General features: G+C 40.9%; 3 protein-coding genes across 6 annotated transcripts in view; 2 read left to right on the top strand and 1 right to left on the bottom strand.

Moving 5' to 3' along the window:
* The first annotated feature begins 731 nt into the window (after positions 1-731).
* Positions 732-8,516, top strand: LOC143037825 (protein FAM200C-like). Its single transcript, XM_076206383.1, has 5 exons — positions 732-774; positions 2,978-3,144; positions 4,080-5,412; positions 5,496-5,828; positions 8,197-8,516. Exons 1-5 carry the CDS (start codon positions 732-734, stop codon positions 8,514-8,516), a joined length of 2,196 nt encoding a protein of 731 aa, XP_076062498.1.
* Positions 8,517-9,961: 1,445 nt separating this feature from the next.
* On the bottom strand, positions 9,962-14,229 carry LOC143037694 (uncharacterized). The gene is made up of 2 exons (XM_076206234.1): positions 12,942-14,229; positions 9,962-12,519 (listed from the first exon to the last, which is right to left on the bottom strand). Exon 2 carries the CDS (start codon positions 12,350-12,352, stop codon positions 10,610-10,612), a length of 1,743 nt encoding a protein of 580 aa, XP_076062349.1. The 5' UTR covers positions 12,353-12,519; positions 12,942-14,229; the 3' UTR covers positions 9,962-10,609.
* Positions 14,230-15,362: 1,133 nt separating this feature from the next.
* The window catches only part of melt (ventricular zone expressed PH domain-containing protein melted), an 87,060-nt gene continuing 76,674 nt past the window's right edge, over positions 15,363-25,748 (top strand). Inside the window, exons 1-3 of one of the 4 annotated variants that reach the window (XM_076207124.1) lie at positions 15,363-15,492; positions 15,702-15,845; positions 24,728-24,837. In XM_076207124.1, the coding sequence (XP_076063239.1) occupies positions 24,790-24,837 (48 nt within the window). In that variant the 5' untranslated portion in view covers positions 15,363-15,492; positions 15,702-15,845; positions 24,728-24,789. Of the gene's footprint in view, positions 15,846-24,727; positions 24,838-25,748 lie in introns of all 4 variants that reach the window. The other 3 variants (XM_076207126.1, XM_076207125.1, XM_076207123.1) reach the window with 3 other exon arrangements.

The following is a 25,748-nucleotide window of genomic DNA, read 5'->3' as shown; positions in this document are numbered from 1 at the left end:
CCGAGGGCCTCACTGACGCGTCCGCACGCGCACGCCACGCGACGACGTGCCGTAGCCCCGCCATTGATGAGAAACAAATTCTGTGGAAACATTCAATATATTTCCCTCTTGGATATCAAATCTGCCTATCCCTCCATCCCTGGTAGGGCAATAAGACTGAAATAAATGAGGTACTGCAGAGGCAGAGGAAAAACAATAACCAAATTAATAATAGTTCCTGGAGGCACGTGTGAAAACATGCATCAGTAACTTAAGCACAATAGAAAAGACATACAAAGCTGGACTGGAAGATTAAGAGATAATGCAGACAGTGGATCAAGTGGTATGCTAGAAGAATCTACAAGATTTTGGTTATTCTGATGGTCCCTGACATTTCATATGGTGTCTACTGGACAATATCTTGTCTGGACCCTGTGTGTTTCAATTAAAAAGCTTCTTGATAGTTTCCAGTGTTCTACCACCTCATTATATAACGCAAGCACTACCAGCTAAACATTGAAAAAATATTATTCACACATATACAAAAAGAGCAGCAGCTTATTACTCAAACATATACAACAACTTACCACCAGTATCCATACGAAATCTGATCAACAAACAACCTCTTCAAGAAAGACCACTAAAGTCAATACTTCACGAACATCCCCTCTCAACATTAGCCCAACCAAATAATCCTCTAAAGAGAAGTAAAAAGTCAGTCAGTCAATCAGTCAGTCAGTCAATCAGTCAACATGTTTGCCCCAAATCTCTATTGCAGAAGACCCACAGCCCCAGGTACCTGGCAATGGCCTCCAGGCATGCCCATAATTCACTCAGGGGAAGAATTTTTGTGTTCCTATCTTCTGTATAGTAGTTGCATCTAGGGCAACTGTTTTACAGTACCAACACAAGATAGGCCTGGCCACAGATCCAAACTGCCCTACATGCAACCACTAAGATTGTGCCCTGAATACAGAGAGATTTTCCTGTTGGGCTGATGTCTGTAGGATGTTGAAGGTTGTCTTGTGTTGGTTACAGCTCAAGTTTGTGTTTTTAAGTCTTATATGTTTTAAATGGAATCATTTGTGGCATGTACTGGGATTGATGGACACGTGTGTATATTTAATGTGTTGCGTGATGGTGAGGCAAGTGCAGGAGCCTGGGTTTGTTTCTAGTTGCCAGTTAATAGGAGATATGGGATGGCAAGTGCTAGTTTACTGATCTGCTTGAGTAAAAAAATAGGGATATAGGTATGGGAAAGTGTTGAATGTAGTGTGTAATTCTTCATTATATCGGTAGTTATTGACATGGTATAGCCAGATCACGGTAAATCGACCCCTATCTCGGTGGATCTAGGTAGTTGTTGACCTGATATAAGCAGATCTCTGTAAATGTAATAAAAATATCGGTAAATCGACACCGATCTCGGTAAAATTAGGTAATTCTTCGTGATCTTGGTAGATCTCGGTAGTTATTGGCCTGCTGTAAGTAGATCTCGATAAATGTAATGCATACATACATATACCAAGGACTTTTTCTCCCTGACAAGGGAGGTATCCAAAGTCAAATGCGTAAATCCACTCCCACCCATTCTATCCCATATACTCAACTCTCATTCACCACCCTTCCCTCCCTCTTTTCTTGGCTCCTGGATGACGGATCATCGCTGCATCTCGCTCACTGCCCTGGATCAGAAGCAACGCAGCAAGACACAGCTCATCTACAGCAAGGCCGCTTCACTTAATCAGCGAAACCCTCCTCCCCATCCCCCTAATGCAGAAAAAGGATAAAACGGGGAGAAACCCTTTCAGGCTGTGTCAAAATATCATTCACACATACTCCTTGACCTCCTCCATACCCCATCTCTATCTTCTGTCTTCTTCCCTCCTTCCTTCCTCAACAGACATTCCCCTCTTTCCCAATGCCCATTTTACCCCATCCATCCATCTCATCCTTGGTTACCGTCTCATGTTTACTCCCTTCACCGCTGACTTCCACGCCTCTTTTATTAATCTTTCTTCACCATCCCAATATTATTTCATCAACCTTATCTATCAACTCCCTTTCCACTCCCGCTCTCCTCCTTGCCTCCTCGTTTCTTACTCTATTCAGCCTAGTAAGCCCTGCCATACCTTTCAGGCATTTCATCCTCAGTCATCGATTATCTCTCTCCTGCCTTATGTCAACTACCTAAATCAGCATTTGACCTCCTCGATAAGTTTCAAAATAAAGCTATGCGGCTCATACTGGGTTGCCCAATCTCTACTCGGGTTGCCAATATGCTACAGGAACTACATCTATTCCCTCTGGCGGAACGAATGCACGCTAATGAAACATATTTCACTGTTAAATGATTACACACCCCACAGATTACCCCCCTCTACTCGAATGTCCTCAGAACGTCTCTCGACCCTACTGCACCTCGGCCCCGACTCCAACCTGGTGGTTGAGCCCTTATTAGAGCCATTCGCACAAACCTACAGAGTATAGGATTTCATATTCCTAGACAAGAAATTGTTCACAGTCCGCCCCCCCTGGAGGGTTCCGCTCCTCGCTGTCACCTATACACCAACCTGCAAAAGTGACCTGCCCCTACTACAGAAGCAACTAGCTCTAGAAACCATCGCCAAAGTGACCTCTTCCCTCCCAGCTGTCCATACAATATACACAGACGGGTCGCTGCAACCGGACGGAAACACGGGCTGTGCCATCTACTCGCCTAGTATGGTTCCACCCCATGGAGGCTGGACTGGACGCCGACTACCAGGTTTTCTTAGCTCAACTTCCTGCGAGCACCACGGACTCCTGGATGCTGTCAATCTACTGTTACGTATTGGTAGTAATGGCCTGATTATCTGCGACTCTCAATCTACTCTCCGTGCCTTGTCTTCCCAAAAATCAGAACCCCATAACCTAATAACTCACATTCTATTTCAGCTAGCCACAGCCCTTGAGCACTCCCTTGTTATGCACTTCCTGTGGATCCCTTATTACGTAGGAATAACTAGCAACGAGACGGTGGATCTACTCGCCAAGGCAGCCTGCGAGCAGCCCTCACCTGCTGCTGACTCTTCACCTAGTTCCCTCTCATTCTACAGACGCAAGATAAGTGCTGCAGCTCATTTGCCTATCGTTCACCGGAGGAATATCGAGCGACCTTCGAGTGTGACCATTCAGCACTATGATCACTTTGCCAATCGCCCCCACAAGTATCGCCGCCGAGGACTCTTAGATAGAAGACATAATGTGGTATCTGCTCGACTTATATTAGGCTACAGACCAGTGTGGCAGGTTAGCGAGACAAGAGACATGCCTCAATTTTCTTCCTGTAAACTGTGTGACTTGCCCAATGCAAACAACCTTCAGCATTATTGCCTTGAATGCCCTGCATTAACAGATTTAATTCCCCATAGAGGGTCTGTCATTGATGTATGTAAATACTTGCTTACCGACGACCATTTAGAAACACTGCTCTTACGTCGCCACTTTGGTGGGTGCTAACTATCGTTGCTAACGACGTAATAATTCTAATGTGTGATCTTGTCCACGACTGTTTCAATATGTCAATGTCCCTTATATCATAACTGTAATAAGAACGTAAGAACATAAGAATGAAGGAGACTGCAAGAGATCATAAGGCCTACACTAAGCAGCTCCGTTATATTGTTCATACTTTTTTTTTGTATATACCAGTGATTCTTAACCAGGGGGGCGCGCCCCCCTAGGGGGGCGTGGATCATTTCCAGGGGGGGGCGCGAGCTTTCGGGTGAAAAGTATAAGTTTTTCCAGTTAGTGATTACTTTTACAACAGCATGGGCCAGTACTATAAGCATAAGCATATGAATTATTACTGAATTCTTTCTTACTAATGAACCGTTAGAGTGAGACCCGTTTAGGCAGAGCGTTTCTTCCAAGGTTGTCTTCGTCAGTTGAATCGTACGATGACGTCATGATAAGACGGAAGCTGATTGGCTAGTAAATTCTCGCGCGATGCTATCAATGTGTGGGACGGTGGGACTGAGACAATTGCATTTCACCAGTCGTTGTGTGATTATTGCTTATTGTTGTGTTGGCCTTATTTGTTCTACATATTTACATAGATACAAAACATCAAGTATTTTGCAATGAGTGCTAAGAAACGGAAGTACATTGAAGATTACATTCGATTTGGATTTGTGTCTCTCCAAAGGGGTGACACCGAGGTTCCACTGTGTGTGATATGTTACAAGACTCTGAGCAATGATGGAATGCGGCCTTCACGCCTGGAACGCCACTTGAGGACATCACATCCTGCTTTAGTTGACAAGCCGAAGGCATTCTTTGAAACTAAAAAAGACACCTTGAAGCGAGCTAAACTGGACGACAGTGGGTCATTTCGGCAGCAATCTTCAAAGGTTCTTGAGGCTTCCTATGAGATCGCTATGTTGATTGCAAAGAGCAAGAAGAGTCATAACATTGGAGAGTCTCTCATAAAACCAAGTATATTATGTGCAGCAGAACTCGTTTTGGGGAAAGATAGTGCAAATAAGCTTTCCCAGATTTCTCTGTCAAATGATACAGTCAAGAAAAGGATAGATGAATTATCTCAAGATATCAAAGTTCAGACTCTCGACCAAGTAAGAGCCTCCCCTGTTTTTGCCATCCAGTGTGATGAAACGACTGATGTCGCTCAGTGTTCTCAGCTTCTGATGTATGCTCGTTTTGTATCAGGCAATAATATAAAAGAGGAAATTATGTTCTGTCACCCGATGGAAAGTTTCACAACAGCAGAAGCTATTTTTGATGTTATATCAGATTTTTTCCAGGAAAATCAGCTTTCTTGGGAGTCGCTGGTAGGAGTGTGTACTGATGGAGCACCAGCCATGCGTGGTTTACGGTCTGGGTTTGTCACAAAGGTGAAAGAAAGAAATCCTTCCGTAATGAGTACACACTGCATACTTCATCAGGAAGCCTTAGCATCCAGAACTTTGCCTGTTGAAATGATGGACGTCTTGAATGTGGCTATCAAGATTGTCAATTTTGTCAAAGCTGGAGCCTTGAACAGTCGTCTTTTTAAACTGCTGTGTAAGGATATGGAATCCGAACATGAAGCCTTGCTTTTTCACACGAACGTGCGATGGTTGTCAAAAGGAAATATGCTTGGAAGGCTTTATGAGTTACGAGAAGAAGTAGAAATATTTCTAGATTCACAGCAGAAAGTAGACCTTTATGACAAATTTCAGTCTGAAGGCTTTCATGCAACCTTAGCCTACCTGGTGGATATTTTTGAGGCATTGAATGCTGTGAACCTCAAACTACAAGGAAAAAACATCAATATCCTTGTGCACCATGACACCATTCGTACCTTCATGGCCAAACTCGATCTTTGGAAATGTCGAGTTCTACAGGGAAATGTAGCCAGTTTTAGAAACTTAGATACGGCTCTCGCTGACAGTAACCTCGACTCTGAGAAGAGCAAATAATCACTCATCTAAGTGACTTGAAATCGGAATTCGTCAGATACTTCCCAGATATAGACGACAAGCGTGAGGCATGGAAATTCACCAGGAATCCATTTCAATGTGAAGTAGCTGATGTAGCTGAAGAAGTCCAAGAAGAGTTCCTAGAGTTGAAGTTCGACTCCACAGCTAAAGAAGACTTCAAAGATATGGATTTGGAGACTTTCTGGGTCAAATACCTTCATGTTTACCCTTTGACCTCACACCAGGCTCTTCGGATTCTAACAATGTTTGGATCCACATATATGTGTGAAACGGTATTTTCCACGCTCGTTTCTATCAAGACTAAGTACAGAAACCGCCTCAACGTTGAAGGCGACTTGCGTTGTGCACTCTCGAGTATTCGACCGCGTATTCTAGATCTGGTAGCTAAGAAGCAGTGCCAAATATCTCATAATCATGTACCTATTCGAAAGTGTCAAATATCAAATTATTGCAATTTATACTTAATAAATGGACTAAAAAGACATTGCCGTTTCTATTCTATTTTTAAATTAGAGAATAATATTTACCTATATATGCAAAGGGGCATGAAAAAAATAGTAGTTCGTAGGGGGGGCGTGGTAATGAAAAGGTTAAGAACCACTGGTATATACTGTTGACTGTGATATTATTAACAGTGCTGTTTTATACATGCTGTTGTTGTCCCTGATTGTATCATCATGTCCTCCACCACTGTGTCCCAACCTCTGGAAATTTGTACTTGTCTACAAATTGCCGCCTCAGTCGAACAGCGTGTCCTGTGAGTCACGATTCGCATGTAAATAGTTAATTTGATATGTGCTAGGCTTGCCGCTCTTTGAGCGTAATAAAATTATTAAAAAAAAAAGGCATTTTATCCCATACACATTTAACTCTTCCTCTCTTTATGTCCCATGTTTCTGCTCCATACAGTGTTATCGGCATAACTATCCTTCCATATAATCTTCTCTTAGCATCCATTCCTAAATGTTTATTTTTCGTTACAATTTTTAATCCCCCAAGGCATTCACTTGCTTCTCTACTTCCACTTCCACTCCTCCTTTTCCCGCCACATTCGTTCCAAAGTGTCTAAAGCTATCCACTTCCTCCTGATTCTCTCCCTTAATACTCACATCCAATTTGCTGCCATCCTCTCCCTTGTGTATAACCTGTGTGGCAAATATCCCAGGCGGAAGATATGCCACATTACTCATCATGCAGGCTGTGTAACCGCCCTAACGCCAACACTCTTGAACATTACTGTCTCCAATGCCCCATTGTGACAGACAGTATTCCACAGAGACAAGACGTGATAACTGTATGTAAATATTTACTTAGTGACGACAACTTAGATACACTCCTAGCTCGCCACCCCCATTTTGGGGGATTTTGATTGTTAAATCCAACTATACCTCCTTCTGTATCTCTTTACATAATACTATGACTAATATACTATTGTTTGTCGCCCTCAGAAGCAATGAATTTATTAAACGGTGGACCATCTTACCAAGGCAGCCTATACCTACGTAATGGACGTCACGCGCAATGCTCACCCTATCATGCCTTAAAACAAGATACAAGTACACGCAGCCACTAATGCCATGTCAACACACCGAAAGATGCGGAACGGTCTACCGATATCCCCATACGACCACCTCCTACCCACCCGCCACAAGTAACGCCGACGCAAGACCATGGTACGAAGGGACAATATCGTCTCCGACTTGGGAGTCGACCTGTGTGACGGGGCTCCCAGACGGATGATATGCCACGGTGATGACCGTGCGGGCTGTGTAACCATCCTAACACGAACACCCTTGGTATTATTGTCTCCAGTGACCCATAGTGACAGACAATATTCCCCGGAGACGGGGCATAATGATTGTATGTAACACTTACATAGTACCACTATCTCGCCATCACCATTTCGGGGGATCCTGAATGATTATTGTATTATGTCTCCATTTGTCACAATTTTTGAAATTGTGACACCCGGCTCGCTGTCTCCCCTTCCCATTTTCTCGTCTGTTTTCTCTCCGTATCAGCCCTTCATTCCCTATACTCGGGGGAATTTCCAGAGTCCTTAAGACTTCTAGTAGCTACATCCTGTCCTTTCTCCTCCTCGTTATCCTCTTTATCTGTCATGTTATTTTTGACAATCAATTTCAGTGCCTTAACGAAGGGAGAGACTTCTAATTATCTAGAAACACCCCCCCCCCTTTTTGATTTGTGTTCTCAGAGCCATGCTCAACGGTTTTCGCGCCCACACAAAGCGCTCAAACACAAACCCTCCCCCCCCTGCGCGCTGCCACATATTTGTTTAAGCTAGGCAATTAGAATAATTAGGATTGTGTTTAACCCGCTCGTGAACAGTGTCTACCTCAAAGAACAATTGCAACTGTGTCACCTCCCACATGAACATTATTCGTAGTACCCTTCACAACTAGGGACGGAGACATAGAACTATTGGCAACGTCGGAAGCCGGCTAGCGAGCATCACGACCTGACATGCCGTGAGACAGAGGTCAGTCTAGCGTGGGTTCTCAGAGAACATGAAGTAACTCCTACGCGGTCTCGGAAGATTCAGGTGCATTGGTCTCGCACAGTGGCTGCGATGATTCACTTCGTTAATACGAACTAGTTAAACCCTATCCAAAATTCAAGACCGATTGACCCCTAGTGTCAGGTGAACACGCGTAACTAAAACATAAGTGTCAAGGAACTCAGTGCTACGGCGTTCCTTGTTACCTGTGATCAGGATCTCATCGCCATCGTGTAGATTACCAGGATCATCGCATCAAGGTCGCGAGGGGCAGATACATCCCCTTTCGGGACATCCAGACCGGAAGGACGTTAGCGGAATTGCGGAGAGACGCCTACCCAGCCGTCTTCAGTGCCCGCTCGGAGATACCAACCGTGACCAGGCAGTTCCCGCCCATCGCTACAAAGGCCTCATCCGAGGTGCGAATCCGTGCTCGTCTGAACCCACTCCCACCACCAACAGTAGATGCTAAGTTTAATTTATTTGATGTTACTGTAAGATGTTTAGTTGAAGCGCAGGGAGACAGAGTACGATAGGAACCATTAATTAACTTTAAGACCAACCTTTATAGACTATACTAACGTTTCGTCTAACGACTTTCTCAAAGGAATGACGAAACGTCAGGAATAAAGCTTCACCTCCAGTCCATGTTTCCTTTACCGTGTCTATACAACTTGTTCACATGGATTTACAGACTATACTAACCATATTTGATATTTGAACAAGTTATCAATTAAAGTCACATTAGGAATTCTGGGTTTCATTACCCAAAGACGGTCATCTTTATGAGTTGTCCCCACACCCCTCTTTGATTTACGTACATACACGCTTGCTGTGAGGAAGCACGCGTGGTCCCGTGTGGTAATGCGAATCTCCTGGACTTCGGCTTCCCCACTGAGATTATCATCCTCCTCCATTCTTCACTCCCTTGAGGTACGTATTTCCCCACGCCCCCTCAACCACCTCCTCCTCCTTCCACTGTCCAGGAAATTTGTAATACCATTTAAAGAATGGGTGTAATATATGACATGTCCTCTAACACAATGCTGTGATAGATGTACTATTGTTTGCCGCCCACGGGCGTAATAAATTTATTAAAACCAAAAACCTTGTGTATATTATCACCTTACATTTACCCACATTCATCTTCAGCTTCCTTCTTTCGCCCATCTTCCAAATCTCCGTCACTAACTTCCTTAACTCCTTTGATCCTATTACAAATGCAGTGTCACCAGCAAACGACAAATGGCTTATCTCCCATTTTTCTCAAATTTCTTTAACCATCTCCAATCCCCGGGTCATTACCCTTGCATTTACCTCTTGCACCACCCCATTTTTGTATAAATTGAACAGCCATATTGCGACATGGCACATCCCTGACGAAGTCCCACCTTTACCTCATACCACTTACTCTCTCCATTTCTAACACAGGCTCTGCTACTCTCGTAAAAATTCTTAACTTGTCTTAACAGCTTTCCTCCTACCTCATATATCTGCAGAACCTCCCACAGTGCATTCCTGTGGTAAGGGAAAAAGAATACTACTATTGAGTTTTCTCACTTGAGTCGTAAAAGGCGACAAAAACGGGACGGGGATAGGACTTGGCATCCTGCTCTCTGTTGCTCTAAAGGGGACATTCCCAAATATAATTCACATCTCGGTAAATCGACCCCATTCTCGGTAATTCTTCAAGATATCGATAATTATTGACCTGATATAAGCAGGTCTCAAATAAATATGCAGAGCAGAGCGATGATAGACTTAGTCCTCACTCCACTTGGTGGGTGGAATTTAATGCTACATATTACATGTAGATTAGTTTATATAAAACGGAGCGTAATTCCAGCAGAGAGCCTTTCGGAAATTTTCCAAAATAACTTTTTCGTTTTTTTTTTCTAAGGACAAAACGGTAAACTTGCAAGGTAAATAAATAGTTTCGATGTTCTTGATACGGATTTATTTCATTTTGTTTGGTTTCTTCATTCATGATTAGTCTTTTACAATGAAATTTACAGTATCTCGGTAGATATTATAAATCTCGGTAAATATCATAAAATATCTCGGTAAATGCATCCTAGTAAATCGACGCCGATATTTGTAATTCTTGAAGATCTCGGTAATCAGTATGACCAAAGTGAAGAAAGCTATCCGTAACGCAGATCGCATTAGATAAGTAGCTTTCGTTGAAATGGATGGACACAATGCATCGAAAGTATGCAGTACATGCGGTTCCAACCTACAAGGCGACGACAACGAAGTTGGGAAGGTGAAGCTAGGGAGATCAGAGACCTGAAGCAGTGCCACTTTTGTAGAGGCGAATTCCCACAGATTAAAGATTTTTCCCCCACATATTTCCACAAACTGAAATTAAAATCCCACGAAAATTCCCACAAAATTAATACAGCATTATTTCATATAAATTTATTATTGATTAAGAAAATTAAAAAAATTTCCTTACAAAAAAAAACAGTTACTTAATATTTAACAACTATATAAACTTAAAAACTAGGTCTTTCCATTATGACTGTTCTGTAGACAGCCTGCAGCTACAGTAGGCCAACCAAAACTTTACAATACAAACTTCATAATGACAACAATTAGATTTATAGTTACCTACAGTCTCAGTTTCTTACTGCATTAAATCAAGATTAATGACATTCTCCTCCTCCTCCTCTCTAGAACTTTTAGCGCCGAAATTTCTTATCATGTCATCAGTGGGCTGAAAGTTTACACACGACTGATAATAATGAACCAACCCATACCTTATCTGCAACAATGCCTCTACCGACCTAACCTTTAGATGATTTCTCAGTTTCGAGTGAACAACATTCATTTGAAAGAAAATTCTTTCTACTGAGGCATTTGAAAATGGAAGGGACAATAATGCCAGTACGAGGCCTGAAATGTTTGGGAACATTTTTTGTCCTGCAGAATTTTCCCTTTCATTTACCTCAGTCCAAAAACTTACTACATTACCCAAGCAACTTTTAGGCCACTGTTGAAGACACATTGAACTCCATTCATTTTCAAGACCATCTAGATCCTCAAAGGTAGACCGATACCTAGCACCAATCAGAGCAGCAGAGTCAATCTGCGATGTGGCAATGGAAGGATGGAAATTTTTCAACATCATAAGTATCTCAACATTATCAGGTAAGCGCATCTGAACTTGTTTTATGAGTTCAACCACAAACTCTTTACACCGCTCTTTGATATAGTGAACTTGAGCTACAGTTAAAGAACAAGCAGATGCATATGTGGTGAACTCATATCCAAAGTTCATTGCCTCACATGGCACAACATGATCCAGAAATCTAAGTTTGGGTAGGTTTTCATCAGAACATTTTGACAAGTGCTTTCCATTTACTACAATGTTCATTAGATTACGATACATTGCAATGAGATCCTCTGTTACTTTTGTGACATCTGCAGTTTGTGACTGGAAAATCTTATTAACACTAACTATTTCTTTCAGAGTTTTTCTGACAAACAACAAATGCAATTTATTCTGGTCATCTCTGTATGCATCAGACAGGGTTTTCGCTGTGTAACAACGTTCTTTGGAAGCACTCAGGTCAAAATGAAGCTTTAGAGCCTCCCACTGATCGATAATTATACTAACTGCTTCCAACCTTGCTATCCAGCGTGTGCCTGCCAGTCCCGGCACCTTCTTAGGTACACTGTTTTCTAACACTCTGTATATAGCCTGATACTCATTAGTCCTCTTAGGACTAGTAGAAAACCAATTATGAGTATCTCTAACTACAAAATCAACAATTATAGGAAGGCATTCAGAAGCCTTACTGGCAGCAAGGTGAAGGGAGTGGCACACACACCTAAACAGGGTTAATTCAGGATTATCAACTCTTAAAAGTGTTGATAGTGAATGAGTTCGACCGATCATCGAACTGGCTCCATCAGTCCCTAGGCCTATAATTTTTTTCACATCTAGGCCGTCCTCAGCCAAGCATCTTTTAACAGTTTGATAGAGAGTATCAGCTGTAGCATTTTCTATTGGTAGTAGACGATAGAAAGTGTCCACTACAGACTTTTTACTTGTACTGTAAAAACGAATGCAAAGGGCAAGGCAAGATATATTTGCTTCGTTGGTACTCTCATCAACCAAGCTAAAAAATTGGTCTCCAATTTCATTTCTTAATTTAACAGCAAAAGATGGAGCAATGACATATTTCTGAAGACGTGCACATTTAGTATGATGCATTCTGAAACCTTGTAATGTGCGTGATTTCATATCCAACTTAGGCAAAAGTTTACCCAAATGATCTACTGATAAAGCTGAGGCATGTTCAGCTATATAAACTGCTATTCTAAGCTCAGCAATTTTGACTGGATCTCTCTCTATGGGACGCATAGCATCTTTGATGGACCTCTAGCTCTTGCTTGTAGAGGATTTAGTGTTATCCACGTGTTTCTTGCTAAGAGAGTGACCAATCACGGATTTCATGTGCGCTTGAAAGGAATTTCCGCAAACTTTGCATCGTGCTTTGCTTGCATCACCTGGGACTGACTGCAGCCAACCTAAAACCAAGAAGTCAAAGTTCTCTGATAAACATACAATAGTTATACCATTTCATCCTGCGGTAATTTATATTACGACTACATAAGCACTGAGAAAACGTAGATCTAGCCTAGCGTACACCACACCTTGGTAAAGTAAAATTATCCAGCGGTAATCAATTAATGGATATAAGGAAAGCATACATGTATCTATTTGTATATGCTCTTCATCTATTTTTAACAAGGTAACTTAACAGATTCGAAATTTTTGTCTTTACATTTAAAACGCTGATCATTTTCCCATGATGGACGGTACCTCTGACTGTATTTCCTTGTACTTTTGTCAGTCGTCTTGACTATCACTAGCAAATAAAGTAGGTCCTACAAGCACCGGCCATCTTGCAGACCGGTATGACTAACAACAGCTGAGCAACAGAGCTTACTGTATAACTGAAACTGTAGAGTGAAGTAAGCCTCTGGCGAGACTTCCAAAACGTTCCAAGATTCCAACTTGAGCCTCTTGACAAAGGAGTCGAGAGTTTCTACTGGCCAGACCGTGCTTGAACTTATGACGCTTTCGACATATCGCGGGGAGGGTCGACCGTACTTGAACATATGACGTTTTCGGCCTATCGCGGGGAAGGTCGACCGTACTACAACGTATGACGCTTTCGACCTATCGCCGGGAGGGAGGAGAAAACATATTCGCTTGGGCTGTGTCTTCATTGTTAGAAGTAGTCCTCCTCCTCCCCCCTACCCAATCCCTTCCGAGTGCTGACTAAACGAGTGATGGAGTCAAATGGACGCGTCCAGGACGCGTGAGTTATGAAACGGACCAAACTATGATCCACCCCATTCCCAGCTTACCCATATTATGTACCACAGAATTAGTTCCAGTATTTAGAACTGACTGATTCAACACAACCTAGTTAAGTATTCCAACAATACTTTTTTCAAAGGTCAGGTCTAGATTCCATACTCGCTAGTAGATGACGTCACGGGATCATATGCAAGGATGTATACGTGAATTGTGCTGCAAATAAAAATAAAGTGTTTTTACCAGTAGAGATTTTCCACCTACATGTATAGGCCTACATGTATTTTAATTGTGCTGTTGTAAATAAGAATAAGTGATTTTCCACACACATGTATTTTAATATTGAGATTTTCCACATACATGTATTTTAATATTGTTCTGCTGTAAATAAAAATAAGACCATTTTTATATAAAAAAAAAATTCAAGTCTCTTGTCTTTTCCTAGCAGTTCAAACTTTTTTAATGTAAAAAACGTCCACCCAATAGTAATATTTTTATATATTATATAATTCATCATTCCACTTGAAAAAATGTTATAAAGTTTTGATATTTTAATTTTCTTCCATAAAAGAAGCTTGAAGTCTAATATTGCGTTTTATTTGGGCCTCTGAATGTCTTCCGTCACATCGGACTTCGGAAACTTCCGAAAATACCCGACATTGCCCGAAGTGATAACAACACAAAGACGTTTATTAATTGATTACCTGCCCACGATGAATATTTCCAAGGGTCAATGGACCCCAGACATCATTTCAGGACTATTCATCACCAAAAATATTGTCAACAAGCTTCCTCCCCCTCCCCCTGACCCGACCTCGTGTCAGCCTCAGGTCAACTAGGGTTGGGGCAGTGATGTTCCTTATCTTCTCATGTTCCCTTTCTTTTGTAAGAGGTTGCTACTTAAGATAGCCTCCTCCCTGCCACTTTGTACTACTGAATAGGATTGCAGGTAGCAATCGAAATATATAGTTCCGCTTACGCAACTTTTTCTTTCGTCCGACTGTGGTGTTAGTTGTGATTTACAAATGTGTTACTACATTTCTCACCTGTGACGTGACGTCATCTACTAGCGAGTATGGAATCTAGACCTGACCTTTTTCAAATTCTCTTATTTACGGAGAATCTTAGTTATCTGTCTGACTAATTGTTGATTCCATAGAATTTCCCACAAATTGTATGGATTTCCACAAAAAAATTCCACAAATTAAGAACAAAATTGGTCTCCCCACAACCAGTCCCACGTCAGATCATTTGTCCCACAGATCTGTGGGAAAATCCCACAAAGTGGCAACAGTGACCTGAAGCATTGCACCGGCTACAAGACCGGTAGAGATATTATCCTACAATATCAATAGACTTTGGCTCCCTCTTCATCTTCCTACATGTTCCCTTGCCAAAGGTGGTTGTTCGGTAACAGGGACAAGAATTCAGCCGCTAATATTGTAAGAGAGGTTTTATTGGCACTTTCAAAAGAAGTCATGGAAGCAAACAAGATGTTACAAAGAGGAATATATTTGATTAAATAATAGATAAAATGGAAACGTATTACTGAAATGGCACGCGAGTTCGTGAGGCGTGCTAATGCCACTACTATGGTTGTCTAATAAATACTGTAATACTATAATATCGCCTCTACGGCTTGCCGTGGTTGCTGTATTTGAACCGATAAAGGGTTAATTTTTAGACTGTAAAACGTAATCAATTAAAACGTTTCGAACACGTTAACACCTAACCACGCCCATCATTTGCATGTGATAGTTTGGTGAATATATACGCACGAACACACACTCATCGTTAATATCATTTAACACGTATACATTAACAATCCCTGTAATAATCTAGCATGTGAAAATATAGCACACAAACGTAAATCTACTCTGCGCGCATTGGGGTTTTTAATTAAAAATGTAAACATTGTTTCATGTGATATCACGAATTGTCAATTTCCTCTGATTTTCCATGTGCATTAGGCTCTATTTCAAACTACTGATGCATAGTTAAAAATGGTAATCCATTAATTCTCCGCAGTCACAGTCGTAAGGAAATTCAGGTGGTTTTAGGTCATCGGTCTCACTCAACAGGTGCATCTGTACCCTATTTCCCTTTCTCTACCCGAGTCAATTCGAAGTCTTTGGTTTACCTGCCAAATACTGCAATTAAAATAGGGAAAATAGAATGTTTGTTTGTTGTGGATTTTTATCTATTTATTGGCGTAAATGTTTAATATAGTGTCCCTCATTTGTTTAATTAATTCAACTTTTATGTTTAGATTTGTTGACAAAATGGCTGAGGGCAAAGTTTGTTTATAAGTTTACGAGGGGGTATAAAAGAGTAAGTATTAGACCCATGTCTTGAAAGTAATGCATGAGGAGTTATGATATTGCAGTGCATGGGATTTTTAAGTGACTCGTGACAAATTAGTTTGAGGAGTTGATGCAGCTCACGTTAGTAAAACAGCTTCAGCTCAAATGATTTGAGGAGTAATTCTGAAAGCCTAATTGACAACCTTCATGTATCAGAAATCATGTTGGTAAGTAAAACTGAAAAAAGTGTTATCATATGTAGTAAATTATTAACTGTTAGTGTCATTTTATCCTATGTTCATTACTCTGATGAACCTTGTAAAGCTTCACGAACCCAGGAGTTAAAAGCTAGGGAAAGGTGCTTATCCCAATTTAAAAAAATATTAGGCCAGCCTTCTGAGAAGTGTTGAAAAAAGAAAAGGTACAGTCGGAACTTGTACAACTTAAATTCAGTTTAGGAAGTATTACATTGAATAAATTAATGGGGGTGGTGGCTTATTTTATATATTTTTTTAATTTGATTGGTTTGCATTCAAGGTTCATTCTACTTAACCTAACTTCGAATATAACCTGTCCTGCCGACACAAGTTGAAGGAAGTGACCCCAGTTCAATCCCACCCTTTCATACTAAGTTTTTACAATCTTGTATTCAAAGCATGTAAGTTTTGTAGGTTGTTAAGAGCCACAAATCAGCATGACTGCATTTACTAGACAAGTCCTTCCTTATTTTTTGACAAGAGTGACCTACTTGCCCTCTATCATATATGTAGTGTGATATGGGCACCTTTGATTTCATCTTTACGCCCCAGATACAATCATCATACAGAAGACACAGAACACCTCATACTATGGCCCACACCAACAGTCCCCTGATAACAATTCAATATCAGTTCTCCAAGTGATTTATGGGCCTGACTGGAGGCTTTTGCCAGTATCCTGGAGGCTGCTGGTCTTCTACAAGAGACCAGGGGCAATGCTAGTGGATTGATTGAACCGTCAAATGCTTCATATTCTACTATAAACTATGTGTCTTGTCTATGGCTTTTTATTGTTGACAGTAATTTCATTAGGAGAAATAGATTTGTTTTTGGAAAAAAAAAAAAAAAAAAAAATAGAACATGAAAATTATGTGGGAAAGTAAAGTAATATCCAGAATTTGAATAAAAGTCTAATGTATCCATATATTTTGTATGATATTTCATTATATCATATTTAGACCAGTACAAAAGTTTTTATTTTCATAAATTGTCGTAATGTACACCCCAATCTGGGGATTTAGGGAGTATGTCAAGTCCTGAATTAGGTAATGCATACCTGGAAGAGAGGGTAGGGGACAGAGCCCCTAGTTGTGTAATCTAATCCCTATTAGGGACGGGGGTGACTGGACATTTGGGCCATGGAATAAATTATTTTATATTTGTTGTATCTCTTTGGGGTATATATCATGTTTGGGCAATGGGGATATCTATTTATTTATTTATACATTTTAATAAAAAAAAATTTCTGTCACTTTGGGAGATATATCATGTTTGGGCTATGGGTAATATATATTTTTTGGGATTCGTTGTAGAAATTCCCCTCACAAACACTTGAATGTTGCTGGGGTGGACATTATACAATTGAATATGGCTTGTGATACCTAGCCTAAACTGACCTAACCTAGCATAACCTACCATTCTACAGTTGATTATGGCTTGTGGTACCTAACCTAACCTAACTGAGCCTATATTAGTTTGGGTGGAGTATCTATAGTTGATCAGTGTTTGAGGCAGGGAAATTCTACAGTTGAGTATAGTTGGAGTGGAGATTCTACAGTTGATCAGTATGGTGGGGGGAGAATATTACAATTCACTTTTTCTTTTCTTTTTTTAATCTTTTTGAGGCCACAGAATAAATTCTTTTATTTCTGTTTTATCCTTTTGGTGATATATCATGTTTAGATAACAGGGAACTTGTAAATATATATTTCTTGGGCCCTTGGAATAATTTCTCTCTATTTTTGTTTATTTTTGGAGGGGATATGCTTGGGCAGTGGGGAATGATTTTTTATTTTCTTGTATGTGATATATAATGTTTGGGCAACAGGGAATATATATGTATATATATGTATACATGTATATATATATATATACATGCATACATATATATATATATGTATATATATATGCATACATATATATATGTATTCATATATATATGTATATATATGTATATATATATATATGTATATGTATTCATATATATATATATATATGTATACATAGATATATTTATATATGTATGTATGTATATATATATGTATATTATATATATATATGTATACCTACATATATACAGTATATATTATATATATATATATATATATATATATATATATATGTGTGTGTGTGTGTATACATATATATATAAATGTATATATATATATATATGTATATATACATATCTATATATATATATATGTATATATATATACACACACAGTAGGCCCTCAGCAATTGCAAGTTCCACTTTCGCGAGGTTCACACATTCACGAGTTTCCAGCAGCACAAACTTATTTAACAAAATTCACATGAGATGTACAAGGGGTGAAAGTGGCAGTACTGGAAGTGAACATTAAGGGAGAGCGACTGGAGGAAGTGGATAGTTTTAGATACTTGGGTGCAAGTGTAGCAGGAAAAGGTGGAGTGAAGGTGGAGGTAGAATGTAGATTGAGAGAAGTGAGTAAATGCCTTGGTGGATTAAAGAGTGTAATGAGGAATAGACATTTGGGAATGGATGCAAAGAGGAGACTGTATGAAGGAGTGATTGTGCCAACAGCACTGTATGGGGCAGAAACGTGGAACATAAGAGAAGAAGAGAGAAGGAGTTTGAATGTGTTTGAGATGAGGTGTCTGAGAAGTATGGTGGGGGTTACTAGGCTGGATAGAGTGAGAAATGAGGAGGTGAGGAGGAGAACAGGGGTGAAAAAGGATTTGGGAGATAGGGTTGATGAAAGAATATTAGGATGGTTTGGACACATGGAAAGAATGAGTGAAGAAAGACTAGTAAAAGAGGTATGGAAGGCAGATGTGGAGGGAGTGAACATGAGGGGACGTCCTAGGATGAGGTGGATGGATGGGGTGAAGGGGGCTTTGGGGAAGAGGGGAATGTCTGTTGATGAAGGAAGGGAGAGGACGGAAGACAGAGGTGAGTGGAGAATGGTTGTATATGGATGATGTTGTGATTGCATGAGGAGGAATGGGCGGGGGGGTGGTGGTGGGTGGGGTAGTATGTGTGAGTAAATTTTGACGCAGCCCGAAGGGATTTCTCCCCGTCCTCTCCTTATATGCAAGGGGGGACGGAGAGGGGGGGTCGCCGATTAAATGAAGCGGCCTTGCTGTGGATGTGCTGTGTCTTGCGGTGGGCAGGGTGCAGGGATGACCCGTCATCCAGGAGGTGCTCAGATGAGAGGGAGGGTGGGAGGGGTGTGGAGTGTATTTAGGGATGAAATGGGTGGGAGTGTTTTTATGCCTTTCCCTTTTTGGCTACCTCCCTTGGAAGGGGGAAAGAGCCTTGGTATATGTATGTATGTATGTATGTACATGAGAAAATAACAAAGCAGCCTATCACTGCATCACTACCCTCCCTCCCTCATCCCCCCACCATCAGCCTGCCAATCTGCCACCAAAATTTGTGCGATAAAATAACAAAGCAGCCTATCACCAAATCACTACCCTCTCTCCCTCATCCCCCCCACCATTAGCCCACCAGTCTGCCACTCTGTCTCAGTTATTGCCTTGTTTGTTCAGGTGGCAGTTCAGTCAGCTCGAAGTGACTGCTATAACTTTGTGTGTCCTTCAGTTCATGTGTGTGTTTGTGTCCTCCAGTTCATGTGTGTGTGGGGTGAACTATGGCCCCCAAGTGAGCAGCACCCTCTCGTGACGATTCTACTCTGAAAAGATAAATTGATGAATTTGGAGGAGAAGGTGAAGTTGCTAGACAAGTGTAGGGTGGGGTAATATGAGCAATTCTGCTGTTGGAAAGCTATTTAATGTTAATGAGAGCACAGTGTGTCCAATAAAGAAAAATGAAGCGAACATTAGGGTAGCACTAACATCTACTGCTTCTGCTAATCAAGTGTTGCAGGTAAGAAGCAGTGCTATATCTAAGATGGAAAATGCTTTATATATGTGACTAACAGACCAGAACAAAAAATGCAATTCAATTGATAGTAATATGATTTGTGCAATGGGAAAAGCATTGTATGACAGAGTAACGAGTGATAAGGCTAGCAACAGTACAGAGGCTAGTTCCAGTGCAGGACCAGACCGTCCTGCCCCCACCCAGTCTGAATTTTTAGCAAGTAAAGGATGGTTTAATAGATTCAAGAGGCACTTTTCCTTGCACAGTTTGAAAATGTGTGGGGAATTAGGTTCAGCAGATCATGTTTCGGCAGCTGCATTCCCTGTCGCTCTGAAGAAAATGATTGAAGATAAGGGATGCAGGCCTGAGCAGGTATGGAATATGGATGAAACAGGTCTCTTTTTGAAGGAGATGCCTGCCAGGACATTTGTCACCAGGGTTCAAAGCTGCTGGCCACATCATCAAGCCAGGCTTTATTTATAAGTCTGCTAACCCCAGAGCACTTATGGGACGCAACAAGAACTTACTGCCAGTGTTCTGGATGCATAATGTAAAAGCATGGACAACCAACACCATCACTATTGACTGGTTCCACCACTGCTTCCTGAAGGAGGTATGGGCATACCTACAAGGGCCTCCTTCAGGTCACCCAGTGTCACTTGATGGAATGTGCGATGACATTGAGGTTGTGTTTATGCTGCCAAACACAACCTCCCTCATAGCCTTTTGGTCAGGGTGTGGTAGCTGCCTTCAAAGCCTATTACACATGCAGATGCATGCATTAGATACAACCTCTGACTTGAGTGTCATTCAGTATTGGAAAAATTTCACTATTGCTGACTGCCTTTCAACTGTGCAGGAGTGCCTTAACCCCTTGAGTACCGGATGTGTGTTTTGTGACACCTGCGTGTCACGGTTGAGTGCACCCACCAGGAACTGAGCGTGCTCCCCGTGACACGCACCTGTTACAGTTATAAGCTGTGTGTATTGAGGGCTCTCAAGGCCTCGGTTTCTGGGTTATTTCTACCCACATGGTGGCAAGTGTCTGTGTTTACAAACATAAGGCTCCAGCCATTTGTGGGACGGTTTGAAACATTTGTTTACGTAAGGTTGATGGGTCGGTAACGAAGGGGTTAAGGATTAGTGCCCTCGGATAGTCAGTGGTGGTTGGAGGGCACTGTGGTCAGAGTGTGTGTGAAATTTCACAGGCTTTGGTCCTCAGGAGGTTAATGATGCTGCGAAGAAGACAGTGGAGCTAGCTAGGCTAATTGGTGGTGAAGGGTTCAAGGACATGCAGGAGTATGAGGTGAGGGAACTGGTTGAAGAACATGCCATGGCCTTAAATGATGATCAACTGTTAGAGATTGTGCAGTCAGACAGTGAGGATGAAGAGGAAGATAGTGTTGCTGAGGCTGATCACCCTCAAGCTCTCACTCTTGAAAAGCTGGGGGAAGCAATGAGGATGACAGCACAACTCAAACAATTATTGTATGACATAGATCCATCAATGGTGAGAGCATTGATGAGCAATACTGATAGGAGCATTGCTCCTTACAAGACTCTTTTTGATGACATGAAGAGGAAACGGTTTTAGTAGCCAATCACAATGAATTTCACAAGGAGGCCTGCTGCTACCCCTATTGCCCCACCAGAACCTCAACCCAGGCACTAGACTCCCCAATTAATGCAGTTACACTCCACATCATCTCATCCAGACATTCACCACCACCACCACCACCACCACTATTAAGCCATAACATTTGCAATATTTCATAGTGTTTTGGGGTTTTTATGAATTATTAGGTTTATTTGATGAAGGAAATATTATTGTTAGGTAAAGGGTTTCCTTTACATACATATACCAAAAAGCTTTGGTATATGTATGTAAAGGAAACCCTAATATAAGGTAAAGGAAACCCTATTGTTAAGTAAACATTATTGTTACATATATATACATGTAATATGCACATCAAACATTCTCGAATTTTAAACTTTCGCAAAGTTCTCAGTCCCCAACTCTCGCGAATGTTGAGGGCCTATTGTCTGTGTGTGTGTGTATATATATATATATATATATATATATATATATATATATATATATATATATATATATATATATATATATATATATATTATATATATTAGTGGATATATCATGTTTGGGCACATGATACATCATCCATATAGATAGAAAAAAATATGTGGGCAGCCTAATCTGCAGGGGTTACTTGGCTGGATAGAGTAAGAAATGAGGTGAGGAGGAGAGTTGGGGTGGAAAGAGAGTTGGGAGATAAGGTTGATGAAAGACTATTGGGATGGTTTGGACACATGAAAAGAATGAGTTAAGAAAAATTAGTAAAAGAGGTGTGGAAGGAGTGAACATGAGGGAGTGACCAAGGATGAGATGGATGTATGAGGTAAAAGGGGTATTGGGAAAGAGGGTAATGTCTGTTGAGGAAGGAAGGGAGAAGACAGAAGATAGGTGTGAGTGGAGAATGGTTGTGTATGGAGGAATTTGAGATGCATGGAAGGGAGTGAGTGGGGGATGGGAGGGGAGGTAGTACATTTGAATGATATTTTTGACACAGCTTGAAGGGATTTCTCCCCATCTTCTCTTTTTCTGCATGAGGTAATGGAGGGGGGTGGTCGCCAATTAAATGAAGCGACCTTGCTGTGGATGTGCTGTGTCTTGTTATATTGCCTCTGACACAGGGCACTGAGCAAGATGCAGGGATGACCCATCATCCAGGAGGAGCCAAGCTAAGAGGAAGGGAGGAGGGTGAATGGGAGTGGAGTATGTGGGGATGGAATGGGTGGGAGTGGATTTTATGCATTTGTTTTTTGGCTACCTCCCTTGTAAGGGGGAAAAAGTCCTTGGTACATGTATGTACTTATGCTGCAATGTAAATATTATACTGTGGTAGGAAATGTGATAGTTCCATTACAAAAACATATTTTCATATTTTGTCCTGTGGCCCAAACCTAGGTTGCAGGCCCATAGGTGAAACTCATGTGGCCCAAACATCCTATATTTGGGCCACATGTATCATACAGACCAATTTCACTACTATCCACACCATCCTAAGTGATAGAAAGAATGGTAACAGGAAGAATTAAAACAAAATTGCCTACCTCCCATAAACTATGTGGATTCAAAGAGTGCCACTCCATCAATACACTGCTCACAAACATCTCAACAGGCACTAGAATGATTCAACAAGTAATCCCACCAAAAAGAATGGCTGTGGTACCCATTTGCATAAAGGTTTTGACTAGGTCCTGAGACATACTACCAAAAAAGATTGAGATAGACATAAAAAGGTGCTGCTATGTCCAGCCTGCTAGAGATTGCATAGCTGGAGTCCTAGGACAGTAAGAGGAGGAAGATGCTTCCCTCATGGAGAGGTCTCACTTGTAGGAGCTGTCCAGGAAGCCCACAAGTGAATACACTATACTACCAGCCTCATGGAACTGGCACCTGGTCACTGTAATGGACCAGAGACATACACATTACATCCAACATTTTCCAATACTTATATCCCTATTTTTTCGCTCAGGAAGGTCAGTAAACTAGCACTTGCTATCCCATATCTCCTATTAGCTGGCAACAAGGAACCAACCCAGGTTCCTATACTTGCCTCACCAGCACAAAACACATTAACTATGCACACGTGCCCATCAAATCCAACACATGCCACAAATGATTCCATTTAAAACATATAAGACTTAAAAACACAAACCAGTACACAAAAAACTGGAACTGTAACCAACACAAGACAACCTTCAACATCCTACAGACATCAGCCCAACAGGAAAATCTCTGTATTCAGAGCACAATCTTAGTGGTTGCATGTAGGGCAGTTTGGATCTGTGGCCAGGCCTATCTTGTGTTGGTACTGTAAAACAGTTGCCCTAGATGCAACCACCATACAGAAGATAGGAACACAAAAATTCTTTGCCTGAATGAATTATGGGCATGCCTGGAGGCCATTGCCAGTTACCTGGGGCTGTGGGTCTCCTGCAATAGAGATTAGGGGCAACATGTTGACTGACTGACTGACTGATTTTTTACTTCTCTTTAGAGGATTATTTGGTAGGGCTAATGTTGAGAGGGGATGTTTGTGAAGTATTGACTTTGGTGGTCTTTCTTGAAGAGGTTGTTTATTTATCAGTTTTTGTGTAGATACTGACAATGAGAGCCAAGCAGCACATGACAGTGAGAGCTAAGTAGCACATGACAGTGAGAGCCAAGCAGCACATGACAGTGAGAGCCACACACTTCTATGGACGAGTCTTTGAACCCACCCACCCCTCATATAATGTCACACAAGACTCTGGACATGAAAATAATTCCAATAATATTTTACACAAACATCTACTACAGTGAGTCCTCCTTATACGGTAATTCTTTATCCAGTAAATTCACAGTTACGGTATTTGGTAATTACTACCCTCAATTCTATTTACGGTAAGAAAAATTCACAGATACGGTATCTGCTAGATATTTTGAAGAGGAAAGAGCAGGGAGAAGGTATGTCTGCCATATCCTATTATTACATGTTATAATGGGTTTGGTATATGGTAATTTCAATTTGCCGTAAGGTTTTCAGGAATGCATATGTACTGTATAACGAGGACTTACTGTATATGCAACACATCACAAAGCAAGTACTGCCTCAAGAGGCAGTCTAATTTCTTCACCAAACTCACTTAGAAATCAGCCCAACAGGCACTAAATGCCCTAGATACAACCACCACAGAAAACACAGGATACACTACACTGTTCTACTCACTCCAAACAGCTCCATAAAATTTCTCTGCTGAGTGACTTCTGAGGTGGCCATTTTCTTAAAAAAAAAAAAAAAAAAAAAAAATCCAGGGCAGTGAAATGATTGATTGTGATGCATTTTTATGGGTTAAAGGTTGTGTTTAAAGATAATAAATTTTTCTTTAGTAATGGAGGAATAATTAGACATACTTTTCATAGTTTTTTACAGTGTAAGGCAGCTATGAAGAAAATATTGTTATGAGGGCAGTTTCTTCAGAAACATGCATGAACTCTTCACACAAGTCTTGACACACAAGGACCTTTCAAAGGTAAGCATAGTTCTGTAATTCAACAAGAACCCACTGTATTGGATAAGAATAAATGAAATAAATGATATCCATATATTTCGATCACGGACTGATCCTCTTCAGTGGAATACAGAGTAGTGGAGCAAAAGGCATGTCTTATGTACAGTAAAAGAAGGAACATGGATAGGACTCAGGTAGCGTCTAATGCTTTGCGGGGCAGGTCACCCGCCTTCACCAAAGATGGTAATAATTTGTTGACTGCCCAGGTATTAATGCAGTCAGGTGACCATTGTCCATATGATATAGTGAAATTAGGAAATTTATTTATCAAGGATGATTCTATTATTTTCCTTTTAAAACTGCACTTTGAATTGATCATTTATTTCATTTCTTCTTATCCAACACAGTGGGTTCTTGTTGAATTTTATGAATGTGTTATGGCATTACTTTGTAGTTATAGTTCTGTAATTTTAGAAAAAATTAGTGCTCAGGTTTTGCTATTTTAGAAAATTATTTTGGAAGTTATTGTCTGGGTAATAATATAACCAGCCAGTGACCACTTCCCTCGTACAGATATGAGTATCACATCACTATCTTAGTAATGTTTCCCTAAATTAACTAGAGTGATGTAGTATGTTTTGAGGTTGTACTATAGCCACCATAAGTTTAAATGCGATAATGCTGATGTCAATACTTATGCCACAGATTGGAAGTCCCTCAACCTCGATATCCCGAGGGAACCAGATATTTTTTCATATGCCTGGTAGCGAGACCAAGGTTGATTGCCATCAGGGCATGCAGTGTTTCCAGGCTCAGTGCTGTTTAAGATTAGACAAGGGGAGGATTATGTCTCGGGAGCTCTGCATTTTGCTTTTGATTTTATGTAAATTCTCAGTGGTTTGGTTTCTGTTGTTGGCTGTGGGTAATGAACA

The sequence above is a fragment of the Oratosquilla oratoria genome, chromosome 23 (assembly GCF_046742065.1).
Source record: "Oratosquilla oratoria isolate Oo_2021 chromosome 23, ASM4674206v1, whole genome shotgun sequence".
In the NCBI taxonomy this organism is placed as follows: domain Eukaryota; kingdom Metazoa; phylum Arthropoda; class Malacostraca; order Stomatopoda; family Squillidae; genus Oratosquilla; species Oratosquilla oratoria.
The sequence above is the reverse complement of the archived record's forward strand: the minus strand, read 5'-3'. Positions and strand labels throughout refer to the sequence as shown.

What these genes read in the sequence shown, in the direction of transcription:
- LOC143037825 (XM_076206383.1), top strand. Translation starts at nt 732, where the DNA reads ATGTTTGCCCCAAATCTCTATTGCAGAAGACCCACAGCCCCAG. An exon ending in CAGAAGACCCACAGCCCCAG is followed by an intron (nt 775 to 2,977) that starts GTACCTGGCAAT and finishes CTTATTACGTAG; the next exon opens with GAATAACTAGCAACGAGACG. An exon ending in AGATACGGCTCTCGCTGACA is followed by an intron (nt 5,413 to 5,495) that starts GTAACCTCGACT and finishes TCCCAGATATAG; the next exon opens with ACGACAAGCGTGAGGCATGG.
- LOC143037694 (XM_076206234.1), bottom strand. Translation starts at nt 12,352, where the DNA reads ATGCGTCCCATAGAGAGAGATCCAGTCAAAATTGCTGAGCTTAGAATA.